This window comes from Ostrea edulis, chromosome 6, assembly GCF_947568905.1.
Source record: "Ostrea edulis chromosome 6, xbOstEdul1.1, whole genome shotgun sequence".
Classification (NCBI taxonomy): Eukaryota; Metazoa; Mollusca; class Bivalvia; order Ostreida; family Ostreidae; genus Ostrea; species Ostrea edulis.
Window position 1 is genome coordinate 87,895,155 of NC_079169.1, and position 27,500 is coordinate 87,922,654.

General features: G+C 35.8%; 2 protein-coding genes across 6 annotated transcripts in view; both read left to right on the plus strand.

Annotated features, from left to right (window-relative positions):
* LOC125683000 (kinesin-like protein KIF13B) overlaps positions 1-9,340 on the plus strand; it is a 143,781-nt gene extending 134,441 nt beyond the window's left edge. For all 5 annotated transcript variants that reach the window (XM_048923655.2, XM_056142527.1, XM_056142528.1 and 2 more), the window contains 4 exons: positions 3,054-3,195; positions 4,177-5,169; positions 5,893-6,105; positions 6,375-9,340. In XM_048923655.2, coding sequence (XP_048779612.2) covers positions 3,054-3,195; positions 4,177-5,169; positions 5,893-6,105; positions 6,375-6,640 — 1,614 coding nt within the window. In that variant the 3' untranslated portion in view covers positions 6,641-9,340. The remainder of the gene's footprint in view (positions 1-3,053; positions 3,196-4,176; positions 5,170-5,892; positions 6,106-6,374) is intronic.
* A 7,350-nt stretch (positions 9,341-16,690) lies between these two features.
* LOC125645432 (oxysterol-binding protein-related protein 1-like) overlaps positions 16,691-27,500 on the plus strand; it is a 60,088-nt gene continuing 49,278 nt past the window's right edge. Inside the window, exons 1-10 of the mRNA XM_056142532.1 lie at positions 16,691-17,186; positions 20,641-20,726; positions 20,860-20,934; positions 21,583-21,694; positions 21,786-21,871; positions 23,717-23,864; positions 24,052-24,164; positions 25,140-25,213; positions 26,799-26,862; positions 27,238-27,345. Of these exons, the coding sequence (XP_055998507.1) occupies positions 16,994-17,186; positions 20,641-20,726; positions 20,860-20,934; positions 21,583-21,694; positions 21,786-21,871; positions 23,717-23,864; positions 24,052-24,164; positions 25,140-25,213; positions 26,799-26,862; positions 27,238-27,345 (1,059 nt within the window). The 5' untranslated portion in view covers positions 16,691-16,993. The remainder of the gene's footprint in view (positions 17,187-20,640; positions 20,727-20,859; positions 20,935-21,582; positions 21,695-21,785; positions 21,872-23,716; positions 23,865-24,051; positions 24,165-25,139; positions 25,214-26,798; positions 26,863-27,237; positions 27,346-27,500) is intronic.

Genomic DNA, 27,500 nt, shown 5'->3' on the forward strand with positions numbered 1-27,500 from the left:
GCCTCCAGGGGTAGGTTTGGGGCTATAATAGGGACTACGGTTTTACATGCAAATAGATGTGGAAAATCTTCTGATATGGACCAAGGTGACTCAGGTGAGCGATGTGGCCCATGGGCCTCTTGTTTATGGAAAGCTACTCAATGTTTTTGAGCTTTATGAACTCAGTCTGTATTTCATTTATCACATGATTTCATGTTCTGTATTTCATTGATCACATGATTTCATGTTCTGACACATAAACTGAAAACAGAAAAAATTAGCATTCAGTGAAAAATGAAGAACTACTGTCGATGACTTGAAGTGAATTAGCATTGGAATGGTAGTCTTCCTTAAAGACCCATCTCATGACCGTATGGTCAGTGAAAATGTAGGCGGAGCCTAATCTAAACAGATGTTATTTACCTGGAGTGGCCAGGGTCTACCAAGGTGTTAATTGCTATATCCCATGGCACTCAAAGAAATACACAGAGACAGAACATGGTAGAAATCTACCTGTCCATGCTTTTTTTTATATATATATAGTTTTGATATACACAGGACCTGTCTCAGGGACCTCTGCAGAGTTTCTTTGGCCATAGTGTTTGAATAATGGTTGTATTAATCCTAAGGGTAGCTGACACACATTCTACACCCATCCCCTCTTTCTCTCTCTCTGTCATTGACTCGATGAATAATTCCTGTTATAATATAGAGGTATCATAAATTGATGACAAATTATTTCAATAGGTTACAAGTTTTAGAAATTATTGTGCAAATTATTGTTTGGTTTTTGATTGTGTAATTTATAATACATATACAGGTATTTAGAGAGGGGAAATTACAATTACATTGAAATTGCATTGTTCAGGGGCCTTTTTAAAAACAATTGAATTACAAGAAAATAGCAGATGTGGACAGGTCATTGCTATCAAAACTCAGGTATACTGGGCTTCCTCAAGATCTAAAGAATGCCTGTAGATACTGGCTGTTATTGTTATCAAAACACCTCTCTGGGGTAGCCCCAGACCACAGTGTCTGCAGATGTCACTCCACCTGAGATCTATTGTTAAATGTTTGATTGGCAGGCAGCTTACAATTTGGGGGTGTCAACTTAAAATTGGGTCTTTAAAGACCCAACTTTAAGTTAACGCCCCCAAATTTTACCTTTGTTGTGATCAATGATAAGCTGCTGGTCAATCAAACTTTTAACAATAGAGCTTAGGTTGATTGACATTTGCAGAGACCATGGTCTACAGCTACCTGAGAAAGATGTTTTTATAACAATCATGGCTAATGATGACCTGCAGTCTTCAGATCTCAAGGAAAGCCCCAGTATACCTGAGTTTTGCATGATAGCATTGACTCGCACTTAGAATATTTTAATTTCTAATCGTATTTTCTCTCTCCATCTTTATACATGTATTATAGATTAAACAATCAGAAATCAAACAATAATAATATAAAAAAAACACCAAACAAACACAAGTTATTGGAATATTTTCTATTAATGATTTATTGTGGCTTTATATTTATAAAAACATGAACAATTCTTTATTGGCGCAGCACATCAACATGTATAATAGTTATATTGCCCATGCGTAAAACTGTTACAGTAGTTTTAAAAAAATGCTTCTGTTTGAGATACCACATGGATTATAAATTACACAACCAGAAATCAAACAATAGTAAAAAAGTATAAATAAGTTATTGAGATATTTCTATTTATAATTTATCACGGCTTTATATTTAGAGAGAGAGTTACTGAGATATTTCTATTTATAATTTATCACGGCTTTATATTTAGAGAGAGAGAGAGAGTTAGTTATTGAGATATTTCTGTTTATAATTTATCCCGGTTTTTTATTTATAAAGAGAGAGAGAGAGAGAGAGAGTTATTGAGCTATTTATAATTGATTACGGCTTTATATTTATAAAGAGAGAGAGAGAGAAATATGTAAAACTGTAGCAATAATAAAGATCGATGAAATAATATGGCATGGCAATAGTGTTGCATACATATGACAATAATTACTCATTTAGTCAATGATTGAGAGTAAGGGAGAGAGAGAAAGGGGGGGTAGACTAGCTATGTGTCAGCTTCTGTTTGGGATACCATCGTTACACAAACACTACCTCCACAGAAACCCTAAAGAGAGAGAGAGAGGAAGGGATGTAGACTTCGTGTCAGCTTCTGTTTGGGATGCCATCATTACACAAACACTACGTCCACAGAAACCTTAAAGAGAGAGAGGGGGGGGGGGGTAGACTTCGTGTCAGCTTCTGTTTGGGATACCACCATTACGCAAACACTACAGCTACAGAAACCCTACAGACGGCCCATATTGAGGGGTATCTTGATCATTCTTCATTTGGTTGTACATGTACACAGATCTACTTGGATTTATTCATTCTCTCGAAACATGGATATTTTACCTACTACACCCACAGGCACTTGTTTCTGTAAATGACTTATGACCTCTGTATACAGAGGTCATAAGTCATTTACAGAAACAAGTGCCTGTGACTACACCCACGACACCGTGAACTCCCAGGACACCAGAAAGTGCCGGAAACGCCGGGTAATATTATATTTAGGAAATTATTTATATACGATATATAACAATTTAATTAGAAGTTTTAAAAAGCAAAGGTTTAGAAATGGGCTAAACCTGTTATTTGCAATACATAAATATGACCAAGTTTGAAGGTTTACGGGAAATAGAAATGCGGTATGCATGTAGGTAGAAATTTTAATTATTTTTTTTTTGCACAAATCAAGACACTAAGCATAAATTTGTAATAACCTGAAAAATTTCCTGTTATATCATAAAAATATACACAACAACCGATCTCTTGGCCAGGTAAATTCCAGGTAAATAACATTGACCATGGATAAGCTCCGCCCACATTCAGTGATCTGTGGAGCAACCGATTCAATGCTTATTGGACAGTGAGGACCCTGTAGTCTTATCTGTTGTACTGTCTGTGTGTTGTCAGATAGATAAGACTGATTCAATGCTTATTGGACAGTGAGGACCCTGTAGTCTTATCTGTTGTACTGTCTGTGTTGTCAGGAGTTGGAGGATGAGGAGATGGTGGAGAACAAGATGCAGTCCTCAAAGATAGAAACAGATCCCCACAGTGTGGAGTCAGATGACTTCCAGGACTTTATATCCTACCATCCCAGTGAGGAGAGCCACAAAGCTGTCACCTCAGGTAGTTCTTAAAAATCATGTGTTTACAGGCTCAAAAAATCATCTACCTGTTTACAGGCTCAAAAATCATCTACATGTATACAGGCTCAAAAATCATCTACATGTATACAGACTCAGAAATTATCTCATCGAATCATCTTTATGTTTACAGGCTCAAAAATCATCTCATCAAATCATCTACATGTTTACAGGCTCAGACATTATCTCATCGAATCATCTACATGTTTACAGGCTCAGACATTTTCTCATCGAATCATCTACATGTTTACAAGCTCAAAAATCATCTACATGTTGACAGGCGCCAAAATCTCCATTGCTCTTTCTTCTGTACTTTGGATGTTTTCTTGCAGGAATTGGAATCTGTAAACTTCTTTATTCCTTACAGAGTACATGTTTGTTAAGAAGGAATAATACATCATCGTAGTGGCCAACTTCCATTTAAAAACTACAAAAAATCAGCAATACAAAATCTAATTGTCTAGCTTGGTAGCTCGGTAGATTAACATGTCGACTGCTGATCTGTAGATTGTCAAGCTGGGTAGCTCAGTCGGTTAACATGTCGACTGCTGATCTGTAGATTGTCTAGCTGGGTAGCTCAGTCGGTTAACATGTTGACTGCTGATCTGTAGATTGTCTAGCTTGGTAGCTCGGTAGATTAACATGTTGACTGCTGATCTGTAGATTGTCTAGCTGGGTAGTTCAGTAGGTTAACGTGTCGACTGCTGATCTGTAGATTGTGTGTTAGAGTCTAACAGGGGTTTTAATTCTTTTCTTCAGATCACTATCTACTTAAACTGAATATTCTAACTAAATCATATAAATTCTAAACTTTTCAATGTTAATCCTCCACTTTCCATCCATATCCGATTTCTCTGGTGTATTATTCCTTCTTAAAATTAAACTGCAATGTCATAAAATACTGATATCTTGGGGGGGATACATTGTATTGCATTTATAATTGTCTTTATTCCTTCTGATGTAGATGGGATAGCCCGCTCCTGTACCAATGACAGCCTGGCTGATGTACAGTGTAAAAATTTCACCCCCAGTCTGGTCTCCAGTGGCTATGGGTCTCAGGCAGTTTCCATGTTGACACTTTCATCAGAAGATTCATTAAGTATCAAAAGCATTGAGGACAATTTAGAATCCAACAAAGATTCCAAAGGAGGGCAGAAGGGAAGTCTGGAACAAACAAGTAGTGACTCAGATAATGATGAGAACAAAGAGGTTTCAAATAGACTCAGCGCAAGTAGTGACATAGAAACTGAGGAGGCTCAATTTCAGAAAGAGGCTGTGACCTCAGATAATGATAGCAGTGTTCACGTAACAGAAAACAATGGTCCTGAACATGATGAGTTAAAGAAGTCAAATGTAGATTCAAATGAGACATTGGATTCTTCCAGTTCTTCGTTAGAGGCACGGGACGGAAGTCTGACAGAAAAACAGGATCCCAACGACAGCAATATTCATTCTACAAGTTGTGATACATCTTTAAGTGAATTAAGTGATGACGTTCAAAAATCAAGCAATACATCTGTTATTTCTCAATCAGAAAGATTAAAACAATCTAAAGAGCAGAGAAAGAGAATAGTGGAAAGTCTTGGTGCTATAAGTAACAACACTACTACAAATAAAGTGACTAGGGACAAGAGGAGACCAGGAGAAGGGGCATCACAAAGGGCCAGTGCAATAACTGAGGGCGTGGACCCGTACAGCGAGACCGCGATGGAGGAGCTGGAAAAACTTGGGTTCGAGGAGAATGAATACTCGGAGGAATCACCAGAGAAATTCCCGTCTGAGAAGACCGAAGAGCTGCAGATAGTGGAGACTCCGGGGAAACCTCGTCAGGGAAAGCGGAATCAACAGCGGCCAGTGTCGTGTATTGTGTCCCCCTCACAAGACAAAATGTCTGTTGTAGAGGAAAGTATGAAAAGGAACAGTCTAACCCTGCACCTGTCTGATGATGAAATGTCAGGTAGGTGTTTAAACAGTGTAGCCCTGCACCTGTCTGATGATGAAATGTCAGGTAGGTGTTTAAACAGTCTAACCCTGCACCTCTCTGATGATGAAATGTCGGATAGGTGTTTAAACAGTCTAGCCCTGCACCTATCTGATAATGAAATGTCGGGTAGGTGTTTAAACTAGCTTGTGTAATATAGACAATTTTTACATCATGAAAATGAATGTTTGTGTTATTTTGCTTACTTTACAATTTCCCAATGTTCCTTTAAATGTTATGCCATCCTCAGGTTTGTTAGTTTCATTTCCCTGCATTTTTTATTGCTGGCTGATATTTATATTTCACTTGATATATCTGTATCAAGAAATACATCAACTTATCAATGCCCCTCTCTGATAATGGTACTGCAAATGAAATTTTTTACCACCATCCAGTTACAATGTGTTTGCGGTGTACCACTGAAACATCAGCAGTTTGTGGTAATGTACAGGGCCTCTTTTTTATGAAAAGTCAAACAACTTCCTATTATAATTACTCCTTGTTAATTTATTTTGGCCTGCACTTTTATTCCAAGAGAGAATTTATGGGAAATGTACTGAAATTATGAAGATCTGTACAATGTATAAAACCAAATTTTCACACAAATCGAAACATTTCTCTACCATTGTCTTAGTTATACATGTAAGACCTTCCATTAAACAAGCCCCGGGTATTATGTGACATATCTTTGTGATTCAGGTAATGATGACTCAGTCAGTGTGTGTTCCTTTGGGAGTCGAGCTGATCTAGACCGACTACAGGAGGTTCCTGTCCCCTCCTGGGTCCAAATTGGCGAGAGTGTTATGGTCCAGCCCTCCAAGGGCTCCAAGAAAACGGGCGTAGTCCAGTTTGTAGGAAATGTGGAGTTTGCCGCGGGGCCATGGGTAGGAGTGGAACTGGATTTGCCAGAGGGTAAGACTTCTGTAGTGTAGAAATAGAACTTATACGGGTGTTAGAGACCTGTATAAGTTGTAAGAATTCTGTAAAGTCGGGGGCACAGGACAGAATCAGAGTAATGGTCTGAATGGCAATCTTACAACCAGAGTTATTTGAGCCCATGTTGGGAAGAACTCTTTCGTCCTGATACTGTAACAATTAATCATTTAATTTATACATACATGTATCTATTTTGTGAAAGTATTGGAGAAACTGGTTTGATTTTTTGCATTTTTTCTTCGCAGGAAAAAACGATGGGTCTGTCAACGGCACAAAGTACTTCAAGTGCCGGTCACGTCATGGAATCTTCGTACGTCACGATAAGCTGATTCTCGACAAGAAGAGGCGAGGGTCACGCAAGCAAGCCAAAGACCTGGCCAAGAGACACAGCATGGGGAATCCTGCTCATATGGGGACCAGTCCAAATACACGGTTGCCTAGCAACCAGTCTTCTAGTCCAAACAGTACATTGCTGAAAGCCACAACTGCAAGTAGTGCAAAGAAAAAATAATACATACATGTAATGTATTATGGAAATTGAGACAGATCTAGTCTGGAGTAAATGGAATTTGTGATGATGTAAAAAAAAAAATGTTGCTGACATTGAACAACAGATGTATGGACAGTTCTACAAGGCATCTGTTGTTGTGCTGTAACTTTTGTTCTGAGCAGGTGGTTTTTACTGGAGTATAAAACAAGGAGATTCCTATGTGACTGCATGTGTCCATTGTTTTGTGTTGTACTTCTGTGCTGAATAGCTGATTTTCACCGAAATTTGGACATTTTACTAACCATTCATAATCTAAAACATAGATACTCTGGCCTTGACCGTTTCTATTGTGGGCATTTATCTCGTTGTACCAATGTAACATGGGTGGTATCAATGATTATTTATTTATGGCCTATTTTTGCTATAAACTGTTGCCATGGTTATAGCTAGGCAAGCATTGTAACATTTACAAGCTTTCAGTATTATTGTTACTGTGTGATATTTTCCCCAACAGTTTGGAAACTTTTTTAAAACAACAGCTGTTTTTGCTAGGGTTGTGATGGTATTGTGAGATATATTTGAAAACTTCCATATGATAAGAAAAGGCTTTAATGTTAAATCCATAGATCATCAGATTGGTCTTCCAGTTGGCAATAGATTGCGTGAGAGAGAGATACGATAGATGACTATGTAAACAAGGCGCAGTATTGTGATAAAAAATGTTGACCGTAATTATCATTAATGCTTGTACACCGTGTTAGATCAAAGTGAGCACTGTACTTGTGTGTACAGCGGTAAGTAAATGTTTGTCTGGATGAAATGGTACGGAGTCCGACTCCACTTGTTGAATCTTTGAATAAAGTTATTAAGATTATCTTTAGAGTATTCTTGTCCATGGAGTGTGATACTTGGGTGGAGAATAAAAGGCAGTTTAATGCCGTAGGAGAATTGGTCTTTGCTAGGGAGAATTCAGAGGTTAGTCTGAAAAAGTGGGTCTTTATAGATGTTTGGAGTGAGTAACTACTCTAGGCTTACATCACAGTTCTCAGAAGTATCAGTAGAGTCGCTCATTGAAAAATAAATACCATTCATTCAGAACAAAATACTGGGTGTATACAATGCAGGTGCACAAGTTACAAGTTTATACAAGTAGTGAGATTTCGACTGTCATGAAATAATTTGAATAACAATTGTTTTCCTATCTATTGGAAACCATGAGAAATTATGCCGCCTTTGTAAACAGGGAATTGCATACATGTAATTATTTTTAATCCCTGTACAATGTACCAGGATAGCATGTATATTTATGGTCCTTTTACCTACCTTCAATGCATGTCAAACATTGACTGTGTTTTTCCATGTATTAAAGAGTTCTAGAGATATTGATGTCCACTGTGATGACAGAATGATATTGTAAAACAAATTTATTGTGCAGAATTGCAAGCTTCGAGCTAATTGTTGTAAATTAAGACAACATATCATATTCAACTGTTTGACATCCAGAAATTGAAATCCTTGTATATTTTATGATAATTGTGTATTAGTTTAATGAAAGTGATGCTTTTTGGATAGGGTAATCATGAAAGTATTGCATGCACAGGATATTATTAAGGTTGCATGTTACTGCTTCTCCTAGACCCAAATTTTGTGTTCAGTCACATCCCCATAGGATATATTTTTCAGACATTTTTTGATGTATTTCATAAGAAACATTCAAGTTTGCCTTGCTTTAGTCAGTCATGTTTACAACATGGTAACAAAAAATACTCTATCAGAACCACAAGTAAGCTCGCTGTCGCGGGATTTAAACCTAAGCACATTTAAAAATTCCTTGTTGTTATGGGATTTAAACAAGCACAATTAAGAATTGCATACTGTCGTAGGAATTCAACACAAGCTCAATTAAAAATAGCTTTACTCTCATGGGATTTAAACACAGGCAATTTTTTGGGAGTAAATTAAAATTGGGTACTGTTGTGGGATGTAAACACAAGCATAATTCGTAGGAGTAAATGAAGAATTGCCTACTCTCATGGGATTTAAATGCTTCATAAATTCCCTGATACATGCTTCATTACCTATAGTAATGTCTCATGGAGACCAAACTAACAGTTTTAAAACTTTTGTACTTCCTCTACCTGTACTTAATAACGTTCCTCCTATAGTGCTATCTGAAAACAAGGCTCAGTTAATAGTTTTCTAGCTGTACTTTATAATGTTCCTCGTACAGTGCTATACCTGAAAGCTGTTACAAGGCGCTGTTATAGTTAGTTTGTTATTAGTGTTTGTGTCTGTGTTGTGAAGTTCTGGAACAAAGGTCAGATTAGGACATTCCATCCTTATGTTATTTACACTGTTTATAAGAGATATTTATGATTATGTATGTCGCATTAGATTCTGTTACGCTCTGTAATCTTATACAAAAATCATGTATTAAATAGGTGATTGTTTATGAAAAATTGATTTGAAAACTCCAATTTGACAATATTTCAACTTTGTAAGTAGGTTATTGGTCAATACTGAACATATTTTTCCAAACTGTTTATGACTAGAAAACTTTATCATGTCTGACCAAAATGCTTTAGTAATTATGATGACTAGGAAGCTGATTTTTGTCATCATGTTTAAAACTTACTACTACTTTATTTGTTGCTGATGTTATAAGTAAAATATGTGATTTGATGATTTTAAAAAATTGTCATTAAAAGATTCAAAAACAGATTTATATTTGTATTTGTTCTGTTGATCAGGTCACTAGAAATTGTTCCGATATTCGGAAATACCAAAGTGTTGCATATTGAGAGGGTGTAACTTATTTTATTGACAGAGTGTAATTGTGATCTTATTGACAGAGTGTAACTGTGATCTTACTGGCAGAGTGTAAATTATCTTATTGACAGAGTGTAACTGATCTTATTGACAGAGTGTAACTGTGATCTTATTGACAGAGTGTAACTGATCTTATTGACAGAGTGTAACTGTGATCTTATTGACAGGGTGTAACTGTGATCTTATTAACAGAGTGTAACTGTGCTCTTATTGACAGAGTGTAACTGTGATCTTATTGACAGAGTGTAACTGTGATCTTATTGACAGGATGTAACTGTGATCTTATTGACAGAGTGTAACTGTGATCTTACTGACAGTGTAACTGTGATCTTATTGACAGAGTGTAACTGTGATCTTATTGACAGAGTGTAACTGTGATCTTATTGACAGAGTGTAACTGATCTTATTGACAGAGTGTAACTGTGATCTTATTGACAGGATGTAACTGTGATCTTATTGACAGAGTGTAACTGTGATCTTATTGACAGAGTGTAACTGTGATCTTATTGATAGAGTGTAATTGTGATCTTATTGACGGAGTGTAATTGTGATCTTATTGACAGAGTGTAACTGTGATCTTCTTGACAGAGTGTAACTGTGATCTTATTGACAGGATGTAACTGTGATCTTATTGACAGAGTGTAACTGATCTTATTCACAGAGTGTAATTGTGATCTTATTGACAGAGTGTAACTGATCTTATTGACAGAGTGTAACTGTGATCTTATTGACAGGATGTAACTGATCTTATTGACAGTGTAACTGTGATCTTATTGACAGTGTAACTGTGATCTTATTGACAGAGTGTAACTGTGATCTTATTGACAGGGTGTAACTGTGATCTTATTGACAGAGTGTAACTGATCTTATTGACAGGGTGTAACTGTGATCTTATTGACAGAGTGTAACTGATCTTATTGACAGGGTGTAACTGTGATCTTATTGACAGAGTGTAACTGTGATCTTATTGACAGGGTGTAAATTATCTTATTGACAGAGTGTAACTGATCTTATTGACAGAGTGTAACTGTGATCTTATTGACAGAGTGTAACTGATCTTATTGACAGGGTGTAACTGTGATCTTATTGACTGTGTAACTGTGATCTTATTGACAGAGTGTAACTGTGATCTTATTGACAGAGTGTAACTGATCTTATTGACAGAGTGTAATTGTGATCTTATTGACAGGATGTAACTGTGATCTTATTGACAGGGTGTAACTGTGATCTTATTGACAGTGTAACTGATCTTATTGACAGAGTGTAACTGTGATCTTATTGACAGGGTGTAACTGTGATCTTATTGACAGGATGTAACTGTGATCTTATTGACAGAGTGTAACTGTGATCTTATTGACAGAGTGTAACTGATCTTATTGACAGAGTGTAACTGATCTTATTGACAGAGTGTAACTGTGATCTTATTGACAGGGTGTAACTGTGATCTTATTGACAGAGTGTAACTGATCTTATTGACAGAGTGTAACTGTGGTTTTATTGACAGTGTAACTGTGATCTTATTGACAGAGTGTAACTGTGATCTTATTGACAGAGTGTAACTGTGATCTTATTGACAGAGTGTAACTGATCTTATTGACAGTGTGTAACTGTGATCTTATTGACAGAGTGTAACTGATCTTATTGACAGAGTGTAACTGTGGTTTTATTGACAGTGTAACTGTGATCTTATTGACAGAGTGTAACTGTGATCTTATTGACAGAGTGTAACTGTGATCTTATTGACAGAGTGTAACTGTGATCTTATTGACAGAGTGTAACTGTGATCTTATTGACAGAGTGTAACTGATCTTATTGACAGAGTGTAACTGTGATCTTATTGACAGAGTGTAACTGTGATCTTATTGACAGAGTGTAACTGATCTTATTGACAGTGTGTAACTGTGATCTTATTGACAGAGTGTAACTGATCTTATTGACAGAGTGTAACTGTGGTTTTATTGACAGTGTAACTGTGATCTTATTGACAGAGTGTAACTGTGATCTTATTGACAGAGTGTAACTGTGATCTTATTGACAGAGTGTAACTGTGATCTTATTGACAGAGTGTAACTGTGATCTTATTGACAGAGTGTAACTGATCTTATTGACAGTGTGTAACTGTGATCTTATTGACAGAGTGTAACTGTGATCTTATTGACAGAGTGTAACTGATCTTATTGACAGGATGTAACTGTGATCTTATTGACAGGATGTAACTGTGATCTTATTGACAGAGTGTAACTGTGATCTTATTGACAGAGTGTAACTGTGATCTTATTGACAGAGTGTAACTGATCTTATTGACAGAGTGTAACTGTGATCTTATTGACAGAGTGTAACTGTGATCTTATTGACAGTGTGACTGTGATCTTATTGACAGTGTGACTGTGATCTTATTGACAGAGTGTAACTGTGATCTTATTGACAGAGTGTAACTGTGATCTTATTGACAGAGTGTAACTGTGATCTTATTGACAGTGTGACTGTGATCTTATTGACAGTGTGACTGTGATCTTATTGACAGAGTGTAACTGTGATCTTATTGACAGTGTGACTGTGATCTTATTGACAGTGTGACTGTGATCTTATTGACAGAGTGTAACTGTGATCTTATTGACAGAGTGTAACTGTGATCTTATTGACAGTGTGACTGTGATCTTATTGACAGTGTGACTGTGATCTTATTGACAGTGTGACTGTGATCTTATTGACAGTGTGACTGTGATCTTATTGACAGTGTGACTGTGATCTTATTGACAGTGTGACTGTGATCTTATTGACAGTGTGACTGTGATCTTATTGACAGTGTGACTGTGATCTTATTGACAGTGTGACTGTGATCTTATTGACAGTGTGACTGTGATCTTATTGACAGAGTGTAACTGTGATCTTATTGACAGTGTGACTGTGATCTTATTGACAGTGTGACTGTGATCTTATTGACAGTGTGACTGTGATCTTATTGACAGTGTGACTGTGATCTTATTGACAGAGTGTAACTGTGATCTTATTGACAGTGTGACTGTGATTTCTAGAATTGCAGGGACAGATATTGGAGAGAGATATATGAACTATGAAATCACTTACAGACTTATACATTGTAGACTTGTTCAGAGGCCAATGGACCTGTTTCACTGAAATCATGGTGATACATTGATAGTGCAGTACAACACAGTTATAATGAAGTGTTGTAGGGACTAGTTAACGAAATATACAATATGGCAAGTTCAAAACCAAACTAGATCATGTGACACATCTCTGAATGCTTCATCTATATAGTCTGACAGTTAGTCTGTATATTTCATGTTTTACTGCCTGTTTCTATGGCATGGATGTTGTATCCGACCTACTTTCTTGCTTTGATGACAGGTCAAGGACACATTTAGGCCTGTTCTCACCTAATGGAGTGTCGTATGATGTATTTTGGGATGTTTCATCTCGTAAGAAGTCAGCATTTGGCTTACTAGTAACAAGAGAAGCAGAAATTGCAGAGAGACTGGGAAGCCATCCTTAGAATTTTAACATTTCATATACTTCATACTAATGCATATGTATTTTAAATTGACTATAAATATTAAGCAAGCGCCTATGGGTCCCACCCCCTTTTACCAGCTTTGTCATTTCCTGACCCACCTCCCCAATAGAGACACGAAATGTTGTTTCACAATTAAAAAAAAAAAAGATAAAATAAATATACTAAAAAATACTTGAAAGTTTATTTTAACCTCTTTCAAATTTCATTACATTATTCTGTCTGCAACCTTAGGAAAAGATTTTATGGAGCAGAGCCTATCCAATGAATAAGACGGTTTCACACACCCCCTCCCGAAAACAACATCGAAAAAGATAATATAATTTTTTTCAACAATTTTCTCTAATCGGCCTTTTTTTTTTTTTTTAACAAACTAGATATTTTTAAGATAGATGAATTTATTTTTTAAACCTGGTATAATAATGTATTGCATTTAATTTTAAAGTGAAGGAGTCCGAGACAAACAGGTTTGCATCATTTGGGTTCCCATGGGGATCAGGGTTAGAATAGGTCCTGAGGCTCAGTACCCCCTGCTTGTAGTAAGAGGCGAGTAAATTAGGCCGTCCTTTGGATGAGACTGCAAAAATCGAGGTCCCGTATCACAGCAGGTGTGGCACGATAAAGATACCTCCCTGCTCAAAGGCCGTAAGCACCGAGCATGGGCCTAAATTTTACAGCCCTTCACCGGCAATGGTAACGTCTCCATACAAGTGAAATATTCTGTAGAGGGACGTTAAACAATATACAATCAATCACTTGGGGTCAATTTATGTAAAGTGAAAGTACGTACATGTGTACCTATGGCACACCAAATTCACAAAAATGAGCTAAACATAGTTTCACAGTTGATAAACTAGGTTTATCGACGTTAATCTATATTTCACATCTGTAAACCATAGTTAACAGATAATCTATGTTTCACAAGCGTAAACTATAATTAACAATGAAAACAATCATTAGCGATTGCAAAACATAGTTTACCTGATAAATACGGTTTCACGATTGTAAACTACGGTTTACAAGTCTAAACTATTATTAAGTTTATCTAATATAGTATCACAATTTGTGAAACTAGGATTAACAATTGTGAACTATAGTTAACGAATGTAAATTATAGTTTACAAATGTGAATCTGTATTTATCAGCAAAATCTATTGTTAACGTTTATTTAAAGACAGAAAAACTTGGATTAGCATTTGTAAACTATAGTTTACAACCTTTAAATATAGTTTTACGGATGAAAACTATAGTTAACGAATCGTTAACTATAGTTTACAGTTCGTAAACTATAGTTTACAGTCGATAAACCTAGTTTATCAACTGTAAAACTATGTTTAGCTCATTTTTGTGAATTTGGCGTGCCATGTGTACCGGTATCCTGCGAATCAGTGATGAACCCGAAGAGATACGTCAGCAGGGAAAGCCGATTAAAACGGAACCAGGTCGGAAAAGTATGTCTAGTAAGAGGGTAAAATTTAAAACAGATTCATTTCAAAATATATGAAATAGTTAATGGGCTAACAGAGAATTTATATCTGAATGGAATTAAAAGTTCATCTCATTAGTAATTAATGATATGATATGATTTATTTTTCCAAATTAGGGCCCTCTTGGGCATACAGCATACACGATTGTTGTGCAATGTTTATAAAACTGATGATAATAAAAAGAAAAGAATAAAAAAGCAGAATATGCATTATTAGTATGAGCTCAAACATTGTTTATAACATGAGACATTTTTAACATGATAATTACGGAGCGCCAAATTAACATGAACTCAAATAATTGAAGATATCTTCAATTATTTGAAGATATCATCAATTCATTTGAGCGCACAACAATTTAATTAAAGTCTCTTCAAATAATTAATGATATCTTCAATTCTGAATTATTGCGCGCATTAATTGATTAATGATTTCTTCAAATGAATTAATGATATCAACAATTGAATTGATGAGCGCTACAATTCAATTGAAGAGAGCAATAATTGATATAATGCGAGCATTTTAAAAATCAACTGATGAGAGCAATAATTGAATTGATGCGCGCATTAATTCACTTGATGAGAGCAATAATTGATTTCATGCGCGCATTAATTCAATTATTGCTCTCATCAATTGAATTAATGATATTTTTAATTCAATTGAAGAGAGCAATAATTCTTTTAAAGAGGGCAACCATATGATATCTTCAATTCAACATAATTATTCACAATTGAATTAATGATATCTTTAATTGAATTGTTGCTCTCTTTAAAAGAATATTGACGCGCGCATTAATTCCTTATACAAAAGCATTGTAAATAATTAAAGATATCTTCAATTGAATGAAAGAGATCATCAAATTATTTATACCGAGCTCTATAATTATTGCGAGCAATCTTCAAATACTTATGGAGCGCCAAATTAACATAAACTCAAATAATTGAAAACATATTTCATTATTTAAAGATATCATTAATTAATTTGATGCGTGCAAATAACTAATGATATCTTCAATTTTGAATCATTGCGCGCATTAAAGATAGCACATGAGCGCCATAATTGAATTGTGTCCTCTCTTCAAATAAAATGGTCAGGAACAAACTTATGACCGAACTGTATGGAGCGCCAAATTAACATAAACTCAAATAATTGAAGATATCTTCAATTATTTGAAGATATCATTAATTCATTTGATGCGCGCAACAATTGAATTAAAGATCTCTTCAAATAATTAATGATATCTTCAATTCTGAATTATTGCGCGCATTAAATGAATTGATGATAGCATTAATTCTTCTGCTGAATTGATGCGCGCTTTAATTGAATTAATGATCTCTTCAAATGAATTAATGATATCAACAATTGAATTGATGAGCGCTACAATTCAATTAAAGAGAGCAATAATTGATATAATGCGCGCATTAAATCAATTGATGAGAGCAATAATTGAATTGATGCGCGCATTAATTCATTTGATGAGAGCAATGATGGATTTAATGCGCGCATTAATTCAATTATTGCTCTCTTCAATTGAATTAATGATATCTTTAATTCATTTGAAGAGAGCAATAATTCTTTTAGAGAGAGAAACTAAATAATTAAAGATATCTTCAATTCAACATATCCACAATTGAATTAATGATCTCTTTAATTGAATTGTTGCTCTCTTTAAAAGAATTGATGCGCGCATTAATTCCTTATACAAAAACATTGTAAATAATTAAAGATATCTTCAATTGAATGAAAGAGATCATCAAATTATTTATACCGAGCTCTAAATCAATTATTGCGAGCAATATTTCTACGAAATTAATGCTCTCATCAAATGAATTGAAGAGAGTAATAATTGAATTAATGCGCGCATTAAATCAATTATTGCTCTCATTAATTCAATTGATGAGAGCATTAATTCAATTGATGAGAGCAATAATTGAATTGAAGCGCGCATTAATTCATTTGATGAGAGCAATAATTGATTTAATGCGCGCATTAATTCAATTAAAGAGAGCAATAATTGAATTGATGATATCTTCAAATAATTGAAGATATCTTCAATTATTTGAGTTTATGTTAATTTGGCGCTCCATAGAACTGCAGGGAGTATTAGCGTAAGTCCGGCTAAGTATTCTCGGGTTTATTTATCATTATGATTTTGGATATGTTATCGAAAAATCAAAACGAACTTTAATTGTACGACATAACCAAAACAAATTGCGAAAATGAAAGTAAACTTATAAACATTTTGAGTTACACCCCCTATCGATTTGACTATATAAGAATGTAAAGATCCGCTTAAGAAATTATCGCGTGTGTTTCTTTTGGTTGTTTTGTATGGACGTATACCTAGCCTCAGAATAACACATCTAACAGTATGCAAAATTGACTGACAACATTTTCACTTCAAGTTCGTCACATGACGTGAAATTTTAACAATTGACCTGTGTTTTCCTCTCTATTTCAATATATACGTGAATAATCAGTTGATCTGGCTATAAATGCTAGACGAAGCTAGTTTCGTATTTCATTAAGATGGATGTGGTTGAGCGGGATGTATCGGACCACGAGAATTTTAAGAGTGCCACGGAGAGCAGCGATGAGGAGGAGGCTGTTAGCGTCACAGACCGACTCCTGACGGCTGCCAGGAACGGCGAACTAGAGGTCGTTAAGGATCTCACGAGCAAGCTCAAACAAGGGGAGATAAGTCTGGACGTCAACTGTAAAGGTTAATTTGACAAGTTCTTTAGTGTGAGATAAGATGAGGTTTTGAAAACTTAGAAATCCTCATGAATTTAACATTATGCAGATAAATACATATATACAACATAGTGTCATAAATGAATCGAGTAAAATACTCAACTTTCATGTTTTGTGCTATATATTTCATTGAGAATACTGTACCTTTTGTTTTGAAAATCAATCTGAACTAATGTGTGCTCTCTTTATTATGAAGTCGAAAGTAATTAATTTCAAACCATCTGGACATAAATTATTTATAGTGCTTAATAAAAGATTTGACCAAAAATTGCAAAGATATAACGATGATTGAAATTTATGCAAACAACAATTTTTAGCATTCCATTTTATTATGTAATGCAAGGGAGAAACGTGGGCCCCCTGAATCTCAAATCAGGTGCTCTACTAAATCAGGTGCTCTACTAAATCAGGTGCTCTACTAACTGCCACCAGTGAACGAACTCATCTGACCACAGTTATCCTCTGTATAGGAGAATCAGGTGCTCTACTAACTGCCACCAGTGAACGAACTCATCTGACCACAGTTATCCTCTGTATAGGAGAATCAGGTGCTCTACTAAGTGCCACCAGTGAACGAACTCATCTGACCACAGTTATCCTCTGTATAGGAGAATCAGGTGCTCTACTAAGTGCCACCAGTGAACGAACTCATCTGACCACAGTTATCCTCTGTATAGGAGAATCAGGTGCTCTACTAAGTGCCACCAGTGAACGAACTCATCTGACCACAGTTATCCTCTGTATAGGAAAATCAGGTGCTCTACTAAGTGCCACCAGTGAACGAACTCATCTGACCACAGTTATCCTCTGTATAGGAGAATCAGGTGCTCTACTAAGTGCCACCAGTGAACGAACTCATCTGACCACAGTTATCCTCTGTATAGGAGAATCAGGTGCTCTACTAACTGCCACCAGTGAACGAACTCATCTGACCACAGTTATCCTCTGTATAGGAGAATCAGGTGCTCTACTAACTGCCACCAGTGAACGAACTCATCTGACCACAGTTATCCTCTGTATAGGAGAAGAATGAAAACCTTCAAGACTTGAGTGTGGAATTCTTACAGTCGTATGATATGTATGGGTGTTCAGAAAAGAAGTAATATGCTGAGAGCATGCAGATATTTTAGATATTTGTGTTGTTGATGGTATGAAAATATAGTGGTTGTTTTCAATGAATCATGTAGTGAAAAAAATACAAAACTGACTCATTTATGGCACAATGCTATAAGAAATTAGCATGCATGACTTTTATTTGTTTTTATACTAACCTGTATCATACGTAGACAGTGATTCAAATGTCAATCGACTCAATCTGAATCTCGTCGAGATTTATACTGCCATCACTGAACTGTTGGTCAGTTGCATATCGATGTTAACCTGAATCTCGTCGAGATTTATACTGCCATCACTGAACTGTTGGTCAGTTGCATATCGATGTTAACCTGAATCTCGTCGAGATTTATACTGCCATCTCTGAGGTCTTGATCAATGTATTTCCTCAAGGTTCTAATCTGTTGAATCTGATTGCTGAAAAATTATTCATTGATTTATTTGAAACTGAATGGGAGGGGACACCTACAACCTTGACTACAACTCTCTGAGAGCAGGTGCTTGTTGCAGTAGGTGTACATGATGCATATATCATTAATGATGTGGATTAATTGTGCAATAAAACATTAATTTAATGGCATTTTTTCCTCTTGTTATTAGACCATATTGATGACATTTTATATGACAAGAGAGAATATTATGTATTATAGTATGCTTAATTTGAATTAATATTGAGAGGGAGAGAGTATGCTTTAATAATTTGAATAAATATTGAAAGGGAGAGACTGCTTAATTTGAATAAATATTGAAAGAGAAAGAGAGACTGCTTAATTTGAATAATTAATTTTTTGTGGATTATTTAGATTTTACAGTTTTGTAGATTATTGAGATTTTACAGTTTTGTGGATTATTGAGATTTTACAGTTTTGTGGATTATTGAGATTTTACAGTTTTGTGGATTATTGAGATTTTACAGTTTTGTGGATTATTTAAATTTTACAGTTTTGTGGATTATTGAGATTTTACAGTTTTGTGGATTATTGAGATTTTACAGTTTTGTGGATTATTGAGATTTTACAGTTTTGTGGATTATTTAAATTTTACAGTTTTGTGGATTATTGAGATTTTACAGTTTTGTGGATTATTTAGATTTTACATTTTTGTGGATTATTGAGATTTTACAGTTTTGTGGATTATTGAGATTTTACAGTTTTGTGGATTATTTAAATTTTACAGTTTTGTGGATTATTGAGATTTTACAGTTTTGTGGATTATTGAGATTTTACAGTTTTGTGGATTATTGAGATTTTACAGTTTTGTGGATTATTTAAATTTTACAGTTTTGTGGATTATTGAGATTTTACAGTTTTGTGGATTATTTAGATTTTACATTTTTGTGGATTATTGAGATTTTACAGTTTTGTGGATTATTGAGATTTTACAGTTTTGTGGATTATTGAGATTTTACAGTTTTGTAGATTATTGAGATTTTACGGTTTTGTGGATTATTGAAACTTTACAGTTCTGTGGATTATTTAAATTTTACATTTTTGTGGATTATTGAGATTTTACATTTTTGTGGATTATTGAGATTTTATGGTTTTGTGGATTATTGAGATTTTATAGTTTTGTGGATTATTGAGATTTTACAGTTTTGTGGATTATTGAGATTTTACAGTTTTGTAGATTATTGAGATTTTACAGTTCTGTGGATTATTGAGATTTTACAGTTTTGTGGATTATTGAGATTTTACAGGTTCATTTAGATGTGATTTCAGGGATATGGTTTCTGTACATTGAAACATTAAATAGATTGTGTTTTTCATTTTGATTTGAAATTTGAGGGATAGGGGTACCCACAGAATCCATGAAAATCTTGTGATCCTACATTGTGTGAGTTTTAGCTCACCCGAGCTGAAAGCTCAAGTGAGCTTTTCTGATTGCCTGTTCTCTGTCATATTTGTCCGTCTGTCTGTAAACTTTTTACATTTTCAACTTTTTCTCCAGAACCATTGGGCCAATTTCAACCAAACTTGGCAAAAAGCATTCTTGGGTGAAGGGCGTTCATGTTTGTTCAAGTGAAGGGCCATGCCCCCTTCAAAGGGGAGATAATCACAAAAATGCAAAAATAGGGTTGGTCATTTAAAAATCTTCTTCTCAAGAACCACTGGGCCTGAAGAGCTGAAATTTACATCAGAGCATCCTGACATAGTACAAATTCAAGTTTATTAAAATCATGACCCCTGGTGGTAGGATGGGGCCACAATAGGGAATCAAAGTTTTACATACAAATATATAAAGAAAAAAATCTTTGATATTTTGCAGCACGAACATTGCCCTTGTTGATATATGATGTACTTGAATTTCAGGGAATCAGAAGTTTAACCGAGGTTGGACTTCTCTTCACCTGGCGGCATATTTCGGCCACAGAGACGTCGTGAGGGTTCTACTGGAGGTATGTAGTATAAAACAAGAAAGTTCAGCATTTATGTAAGAGAATTGAGAGAATATTGATTAACATTATTATCACTAATGATGGATTATTTGTTGTTGCAGTTTTATGACTACCAGTCTGTACATTGTTTCAGAATGGTGCTGGTATCGATGTGACAAACCCCAATGGAGATACCGCTCTTCACAAGGCAGCTTACACCGGGAGGCTGGTACAGTTATTATACCCCCGCAATGAAGTTGTGGAGGGTATAATGTTTTTTACCTATTAGTCTGTCAGTCTGTTAGTCCCTTTCTTGTCAGCACAATTCCTCTTAGACCGCTGAACAGAATTTTATGAAACTTTGTAGTTAATAAGGATACACTGTGTAGATGTGCATATTCCCAGGACATTCTGATTCAATAATATTTCTGGGAGTTATGCCCCTTATTAACTTAGAATTTTGAGCCCGTCTGTCCTGTTCTTGTCAGCGCAATTCCTCTAAGACCGCTGAACAGAATTTTGTGAAACTTTGTAGTTGATAAGGACACACTGTGTAGATGTGCATATTTGCAAAACATTCTGATTCATTAATTTTTCTGGTAGTTATGCTCCTTTTTAACTTAGAATTTTGAGCCCGTCTGTCCTGTTCTTGCAGTAATGCATAGCATTACCATTCATTATGTGAGGCATTGTCGGCATTGTCAAGCATGTTGGAGCGGGGATTAGGTGAGCTTGTTCACTTTTTCTTTCATTTACTTTTTTTTTTTTATTATTTCTTTGCTTGACAATAATTTAAGACAAGTCAGCTTCCAACTTGCCTGACTGCCCCCCCCCCCTCCCCTGATAAATGTGTGTTTATCTATAATGCCATTGATAGGATGTGGTACGGGTGCTGTTGGAGTCGGATGCTGATGTCACAATGATAAACTCTGAGGGGCAGACTCCTAAACTCTGTGCCAAAACAAAAGATATCAGGGATCTCATTCTAGGTATGTCATACAGAAATGTTTCTTCCTCAAAAATTTCATCACATTGATTCACTGATCAATGTAATGACAATAACAAACATCTTTTTACTAGCTGCAGAAAACCATGACAACAAAGAGAGAGAAGAGCACTTCCTGTCATCCATCCGAGAGGGCGAAGTGGATTACGTTCAGGGACTGGTCAGTTAATACGATGTAGAGACATTTATCTCTCACCACCGCTGTATGTCACATCACTAGTCAGTTAATACGACATAGAGACATTTATCTCTCGCCACCGCTGTATGTCACATCACTAGTCAGTTAATACGACGTAGAGACATTTATCTCTCATTATGTCACATCACTAGTCAGTTAATACGACATAGAGACATTTATCTCTCGCCACCGCTGTATGTGACATCACTAGTCAGTTAATACGACATAGAGACATTTATCTCTCATTATGTCACATCACTAGTCAGTTAATACAACATAGAGACATTTATCTCTCATTATGTCACATCACTAGTCAGTTAATACGATGTAGAGACATTTATCTCTCACCACCACTGTATGTCACATCACTAGTCAGTTAATACGACATAGAGACATTTATCTCTCATTATGTCACATCACTAGTCAGTTAATACGACATAGAGACATTTATCTCTCATTATATCACATCACTAGTCAGTTAATATGACATAGAGACATTTATCTCTCATTACGTCACATCACTAGTCAGTTAATATAACATAGAGACATTTATCTCTCATTATGTGACATCACTAGTCAGTTAATACGACATAGAGACATTTATCTCTCATTATATCACATCACTAATCAGTTAATACGACATAGAGACATTTATCTCTCATTATATCACATCACTAGTCAGTTAATACGACATAGAGACATTTATCTCTCATTATATCACATCACTAGTCAGTTAATACGACATAGAGACATTTATCTCTCATTATGTCACATCACTAGTCAGTATATACGATATAGAGACATTTATCTCTCATTATGTCACATCACTAGTCAGTTAATACGACATAGAGACGTTTATCTCTCATTATGTCACATCACTCCTAGTCAGTTAATTCAAAATTTTAAAGAAGTTACTGTCAAAATTTTGAGTAAAATCTCAGACTCAAGTCCAAGTTTCAACCTAAGATTCTTTTCAAGAAATCCAGGCTAAAGTAATGTCACAGAGAGTCTGAGAATATACCAAAATTTTGACAGCTCAAATACAAGGAAAGTCAAACTAAAGGCTGAGATTTTTTTGAGAAATCCAAGCCTGGACAGTGTCTTGTTCATGTCGTATCATATTGTGATTGTTTTCTCTCACTCTGACCTTTTGAACTCCGACTACAATTTCAAGAATGTAATGGGAAAGGCAAGTTTCACAACTTTTGTCCGGTTACACATTCTCTTCAACTTCATTTGTTATATTTTAATGTTTACTACAAACACAGGGTGTTTTCTGTGGGTTTTTTTATAATTCCATAAAAAGAGACAACATTCAAATTCAAGTGAAACAATCCAGCAGGTGTAGTGGAACCTTTATTACGGAATAATTGTAGTTTATTTGAATTGTGGGAAGATAAACTCAGTGGAAGTATAAAGCAATTTGTATACCGTAATCTACCAACCAAATTTCCCTGGAGTATATCATTGGTGTCTAGCAGTGACAGCATCTACATATAAACGAGACTGAAGCACCAAAGAGGTGTGGTTATCTCAGAAAGTAGATACAGTTGAACTTCGATATCTGGAACACCGATATCTCTAATACCACAGAGAAATAATAATACTAATAATAATAATAATAATAATAATACTAATAATAATAACACAAATAATAATACTCTAATACCACGGATGTGTCAAAGTGATTCAGAGTCACAACCACGTATTCTTTAAGTATTTTACCCTAGATTTCTCGTACATGTATATCTCGAAGTTTTTTCTCAGTCCCATTGAGTTCGAGATAACGAGGTTTGACTGTATTAAAAGTGATTTTTTTTTTAACAGTTACAGAAACAGGAGAAGAGACCTAATCTGAATTGCAGGGATGCTTTTGGAAATTCTGCTCTCCACATCGCCGCACAGGCTAACCAGAAGGAAATAGCTGTGTTGTTGATCCAGAGTGGGTTGGCTGCAGACATCAAAAATAGTAAAGGTCAGGAACTAATCATAAATCAGAACCACGATAATGACACTATACATAAACATGTAAACAAAGAGGGACCATTGAGGCTCAAATTTTTGTCATCACAATGGGGGAAAAGCTTTAATGTTTTAGAACATATTCATAGGATAATTCTCCTAACTTCCTCTTCAGTCTTTACAATTGTGTTGTTTCACAGAACAAACACCCGTAGACTATGCTCGAAGCAACGAAATGAAACAGATCCTGGGAGTGAGGCCAGTCAAAGAATTCAGCCTCCACCCACACAGATGTGAAGGAGTCCTCTTTAAGGTTAGCAGGTTAAGGAATTCACCCACACATACATATGTACACACACACAAACACACACACACAAACACACACACACATACACACGCCGACACAGATGTGAAGGAGTCCTCTTTAAGGTTAGCAGGTTAAGGAATTCACCCACACACACATATGTACACACACACACATACAGATGCAAAGGAGTCCTTTGTAAAGTAATATTAGATCTAAATCTGAAAATGTTATTTTGTTGTAAAAATGTGCTTTTATGATAGTTTTGTATATAACTTTAACCATAGTCATTGATAAAATTAAAGCTAAGTTTTAAGATTTTATGAAAATAAAGATTTAGTCCCTATTGAAGATATAGCATTAAAGAAATCTATTTTTGTACCAGACACACACACACACACACACACACACATTGTATCTGAGGTTAACCGTGGAGTGATGGACTGTCGCACCAGACACACACACACACACACATTGTATCTGAGGTTAACCGTGGAGTGTCGGACTGTCGTACCAGACACACACACACACACATTGTATCTGGGGTTGCCTGTGGAATGATGGACTGTCGTACCAGACACACATACACCCACATTGTATCTGAGGTTACCTGTGGAGTGATGGACTGTCGTACCAGACACACACACACATACATTGTATCTGAGGTTGCCTGTGGAATGATGGACTGTCGTACCAGACACACATACACCCACATTGTATCTGAGGTTACCTGTGGAGTGATGGACTGCCGTGCCAGACACACACACACACATTGTATCTGAGGTTACCTCTCACTCTAGGTACTTGATGATTAGTACATTAAATCTAGAACTCTTTGTATATGACATTGTACATGCTGTTTAGAAATTTACTCTCTCTAATTAGGCCTGGTGCGCCACTCATACAAATTACAATATTCTTACTGGGTACTGCTAGGTTCTACCTGATGAAAGTTCCTTCATTAAATAATTCATTTCTTTTTAGAAATCCAGATTCCTAGGATTTAAACCAATCTTTGTGGTGCTGGAGAGAGGTGTCCTATCGTACTTCAGGAACAGGTAAAACCTCATAATCACATACACAACAGTCTGAAATAATTATAACAAGATTATAATCATTCTCATAATCACACAGTTGTTGAGATTAGGGGAATATGTTTTGGCCACGTTTTGTTTTGGATAATTCTACTTGGATGTAATTATCATTTCAGTCCATAATCTAAGCTCTGGGACACAGAATTAGAATGAAATTTAATCGGAGCATTAATGAAATATCATAGTTTACATTTATTAAATGTGGGGAAATCGCCTAGCTCACCTCTGTAACTTTGAGCAATACTTAATAGCAGATGATAATCTTCTGACAAGTGAATCATTGAATAAGATGACATTGTAGACAAAGTACTTTTAGAACAGTCAATGAAGCACATCTGAAGATCACCACGTGATGATAAATTTCAACTAGACTTCGACACTCCTGTGCTGCAGATGGCTTTCAATGTAGATATCTGTCATCCTTCAATCTGAAACTCCTATCCAAAACTTCAACAAGCTATCTGACATCCTTCATTCTAAAACTTCACTCTGAAACCCCAACAAGATATCTGACATCTCCACCCCAAAACCTCAACAAGATATCTGACATCTCCACTCCAAAACCTCAACAAGATATCTGACATCTCCACCCCAAAACCTCAACAAGATATCTGACATCTCCACTCCAAAACCTCAACAAGATATCTGACATCTCCACTCTAAAACCTCAACAAGATATCTGACATCTCCACTCCAAAACCTCAACAAGATATCTGACATCTCCACTCCAAAACCTCAACAAGATATCTGACATCTCCACCCCAAAACCTCAACAAGATATCTGACATTTCCACCCCAAAACCTCAACAAGATATCTGACATCTCCACTCTAAAACCTCAATAAGATATCTGACATCTCCACTCCAAAACCTCAACAAGATATCTGACATCTCCACTCCAAAACCTCAACAAGATATCTGACATCACTCCAAAACCTCAACAAGATATCTGACATCTCCACTCTAAAATCTCAACAAGATATCTGACATCTCCACTCTAAAACCTCAACAAGACATCTGACATCTCCACTCCAAAACCTCAATAAGATATCTGACATCTCCACTCCAAAACCTCAACAAGATATCTGACATCTCCACTCCAAAACCTCAACAAGATATTTGACATCTCGCTGTTGTTGTAGAGGAAATGTGTTGTAATATTTGCTGTTGTTGTAGAGGAGATGTGTTGTAATATTTGCTGTTGTTGTAGAGGAGATGTGGTATAATATTTGCTGTTGTTGTAGAGGAAATGTGTTGTAATATTTGCTGTTGTTGTAGAGGAGATGTGTTGTAATATTTGCTGTTGTTGTAGAGGAGATGTGGTATAATATTTGCTGTTGTTGTAGAGGAGATGTGTTGTAATATTTGCTGTTGTTGTAGAGGAGATGTGTTGTAATATTTGCTGTTGTTGTAGAGGAGATGTGTTGTAATATTTGCTGTTGTTGTAGAGGAGATGTGTTGTAATATTTGCTGTTGTTGTAGAGGAGATGTGTTGTAATATTTGCTGTTGTTGTAGAGGAGATGTGGTATAATATTTGCTGTTGTTGTAGAGGAGATGCTAGCACGGGGACCAGGAGGAAGGGGATGAGATATCTGGACGGAACTGTTATAATGGTATGTATGCTACACGTCTTCCACTGCTTTCTCCGCGACAGACACTAGTGGACACTAGATCTTCCTTGTCCACCGGTCAGTCGTAAAACAGAAAGTTTTACCAGACCTTCAGTCTTTCTAATATACCGATTCAAAAAAAAGAGAAAGAAATGCATAGTAGAAATGTTTTGCTCAGTCTCCCTAATACTAGTGACTTCAGGTATTCATACTTTGTATTTGCTGTGAAAATTCCCGATAATAAATTCCAAAGTAAGTCTAGTTGATCTCAATTTTTATTTTGCTTCACTCCTTGAATATGCAAAGAAAACGATCTCATTGTAGAGTAGACCAGTGAAGTAGAAGTCAGAATTACATTTTTGTTCTTTTCTTTTACAGTTGCCAAAGAAGTCAGAAAACAACAATTCTGAGTTTGTTCTGAAGTACTCAGATGACATTAGGCACACCTTCAGTACCGGGGAGGAAGAACAGGAGATTGCACGGCAGGTAAGGCACTTATCGTCCCCTAACAGACCATACATTACAGTTTCATATTTCCTCATGTTCTTCGTTGGATATAGTTTCAAGACACCCACCTCCTCCAACCTCAAAATAACTTTCGTATTTCCTGCAAATCCTATGGGACATGTGAAAATTGGTAA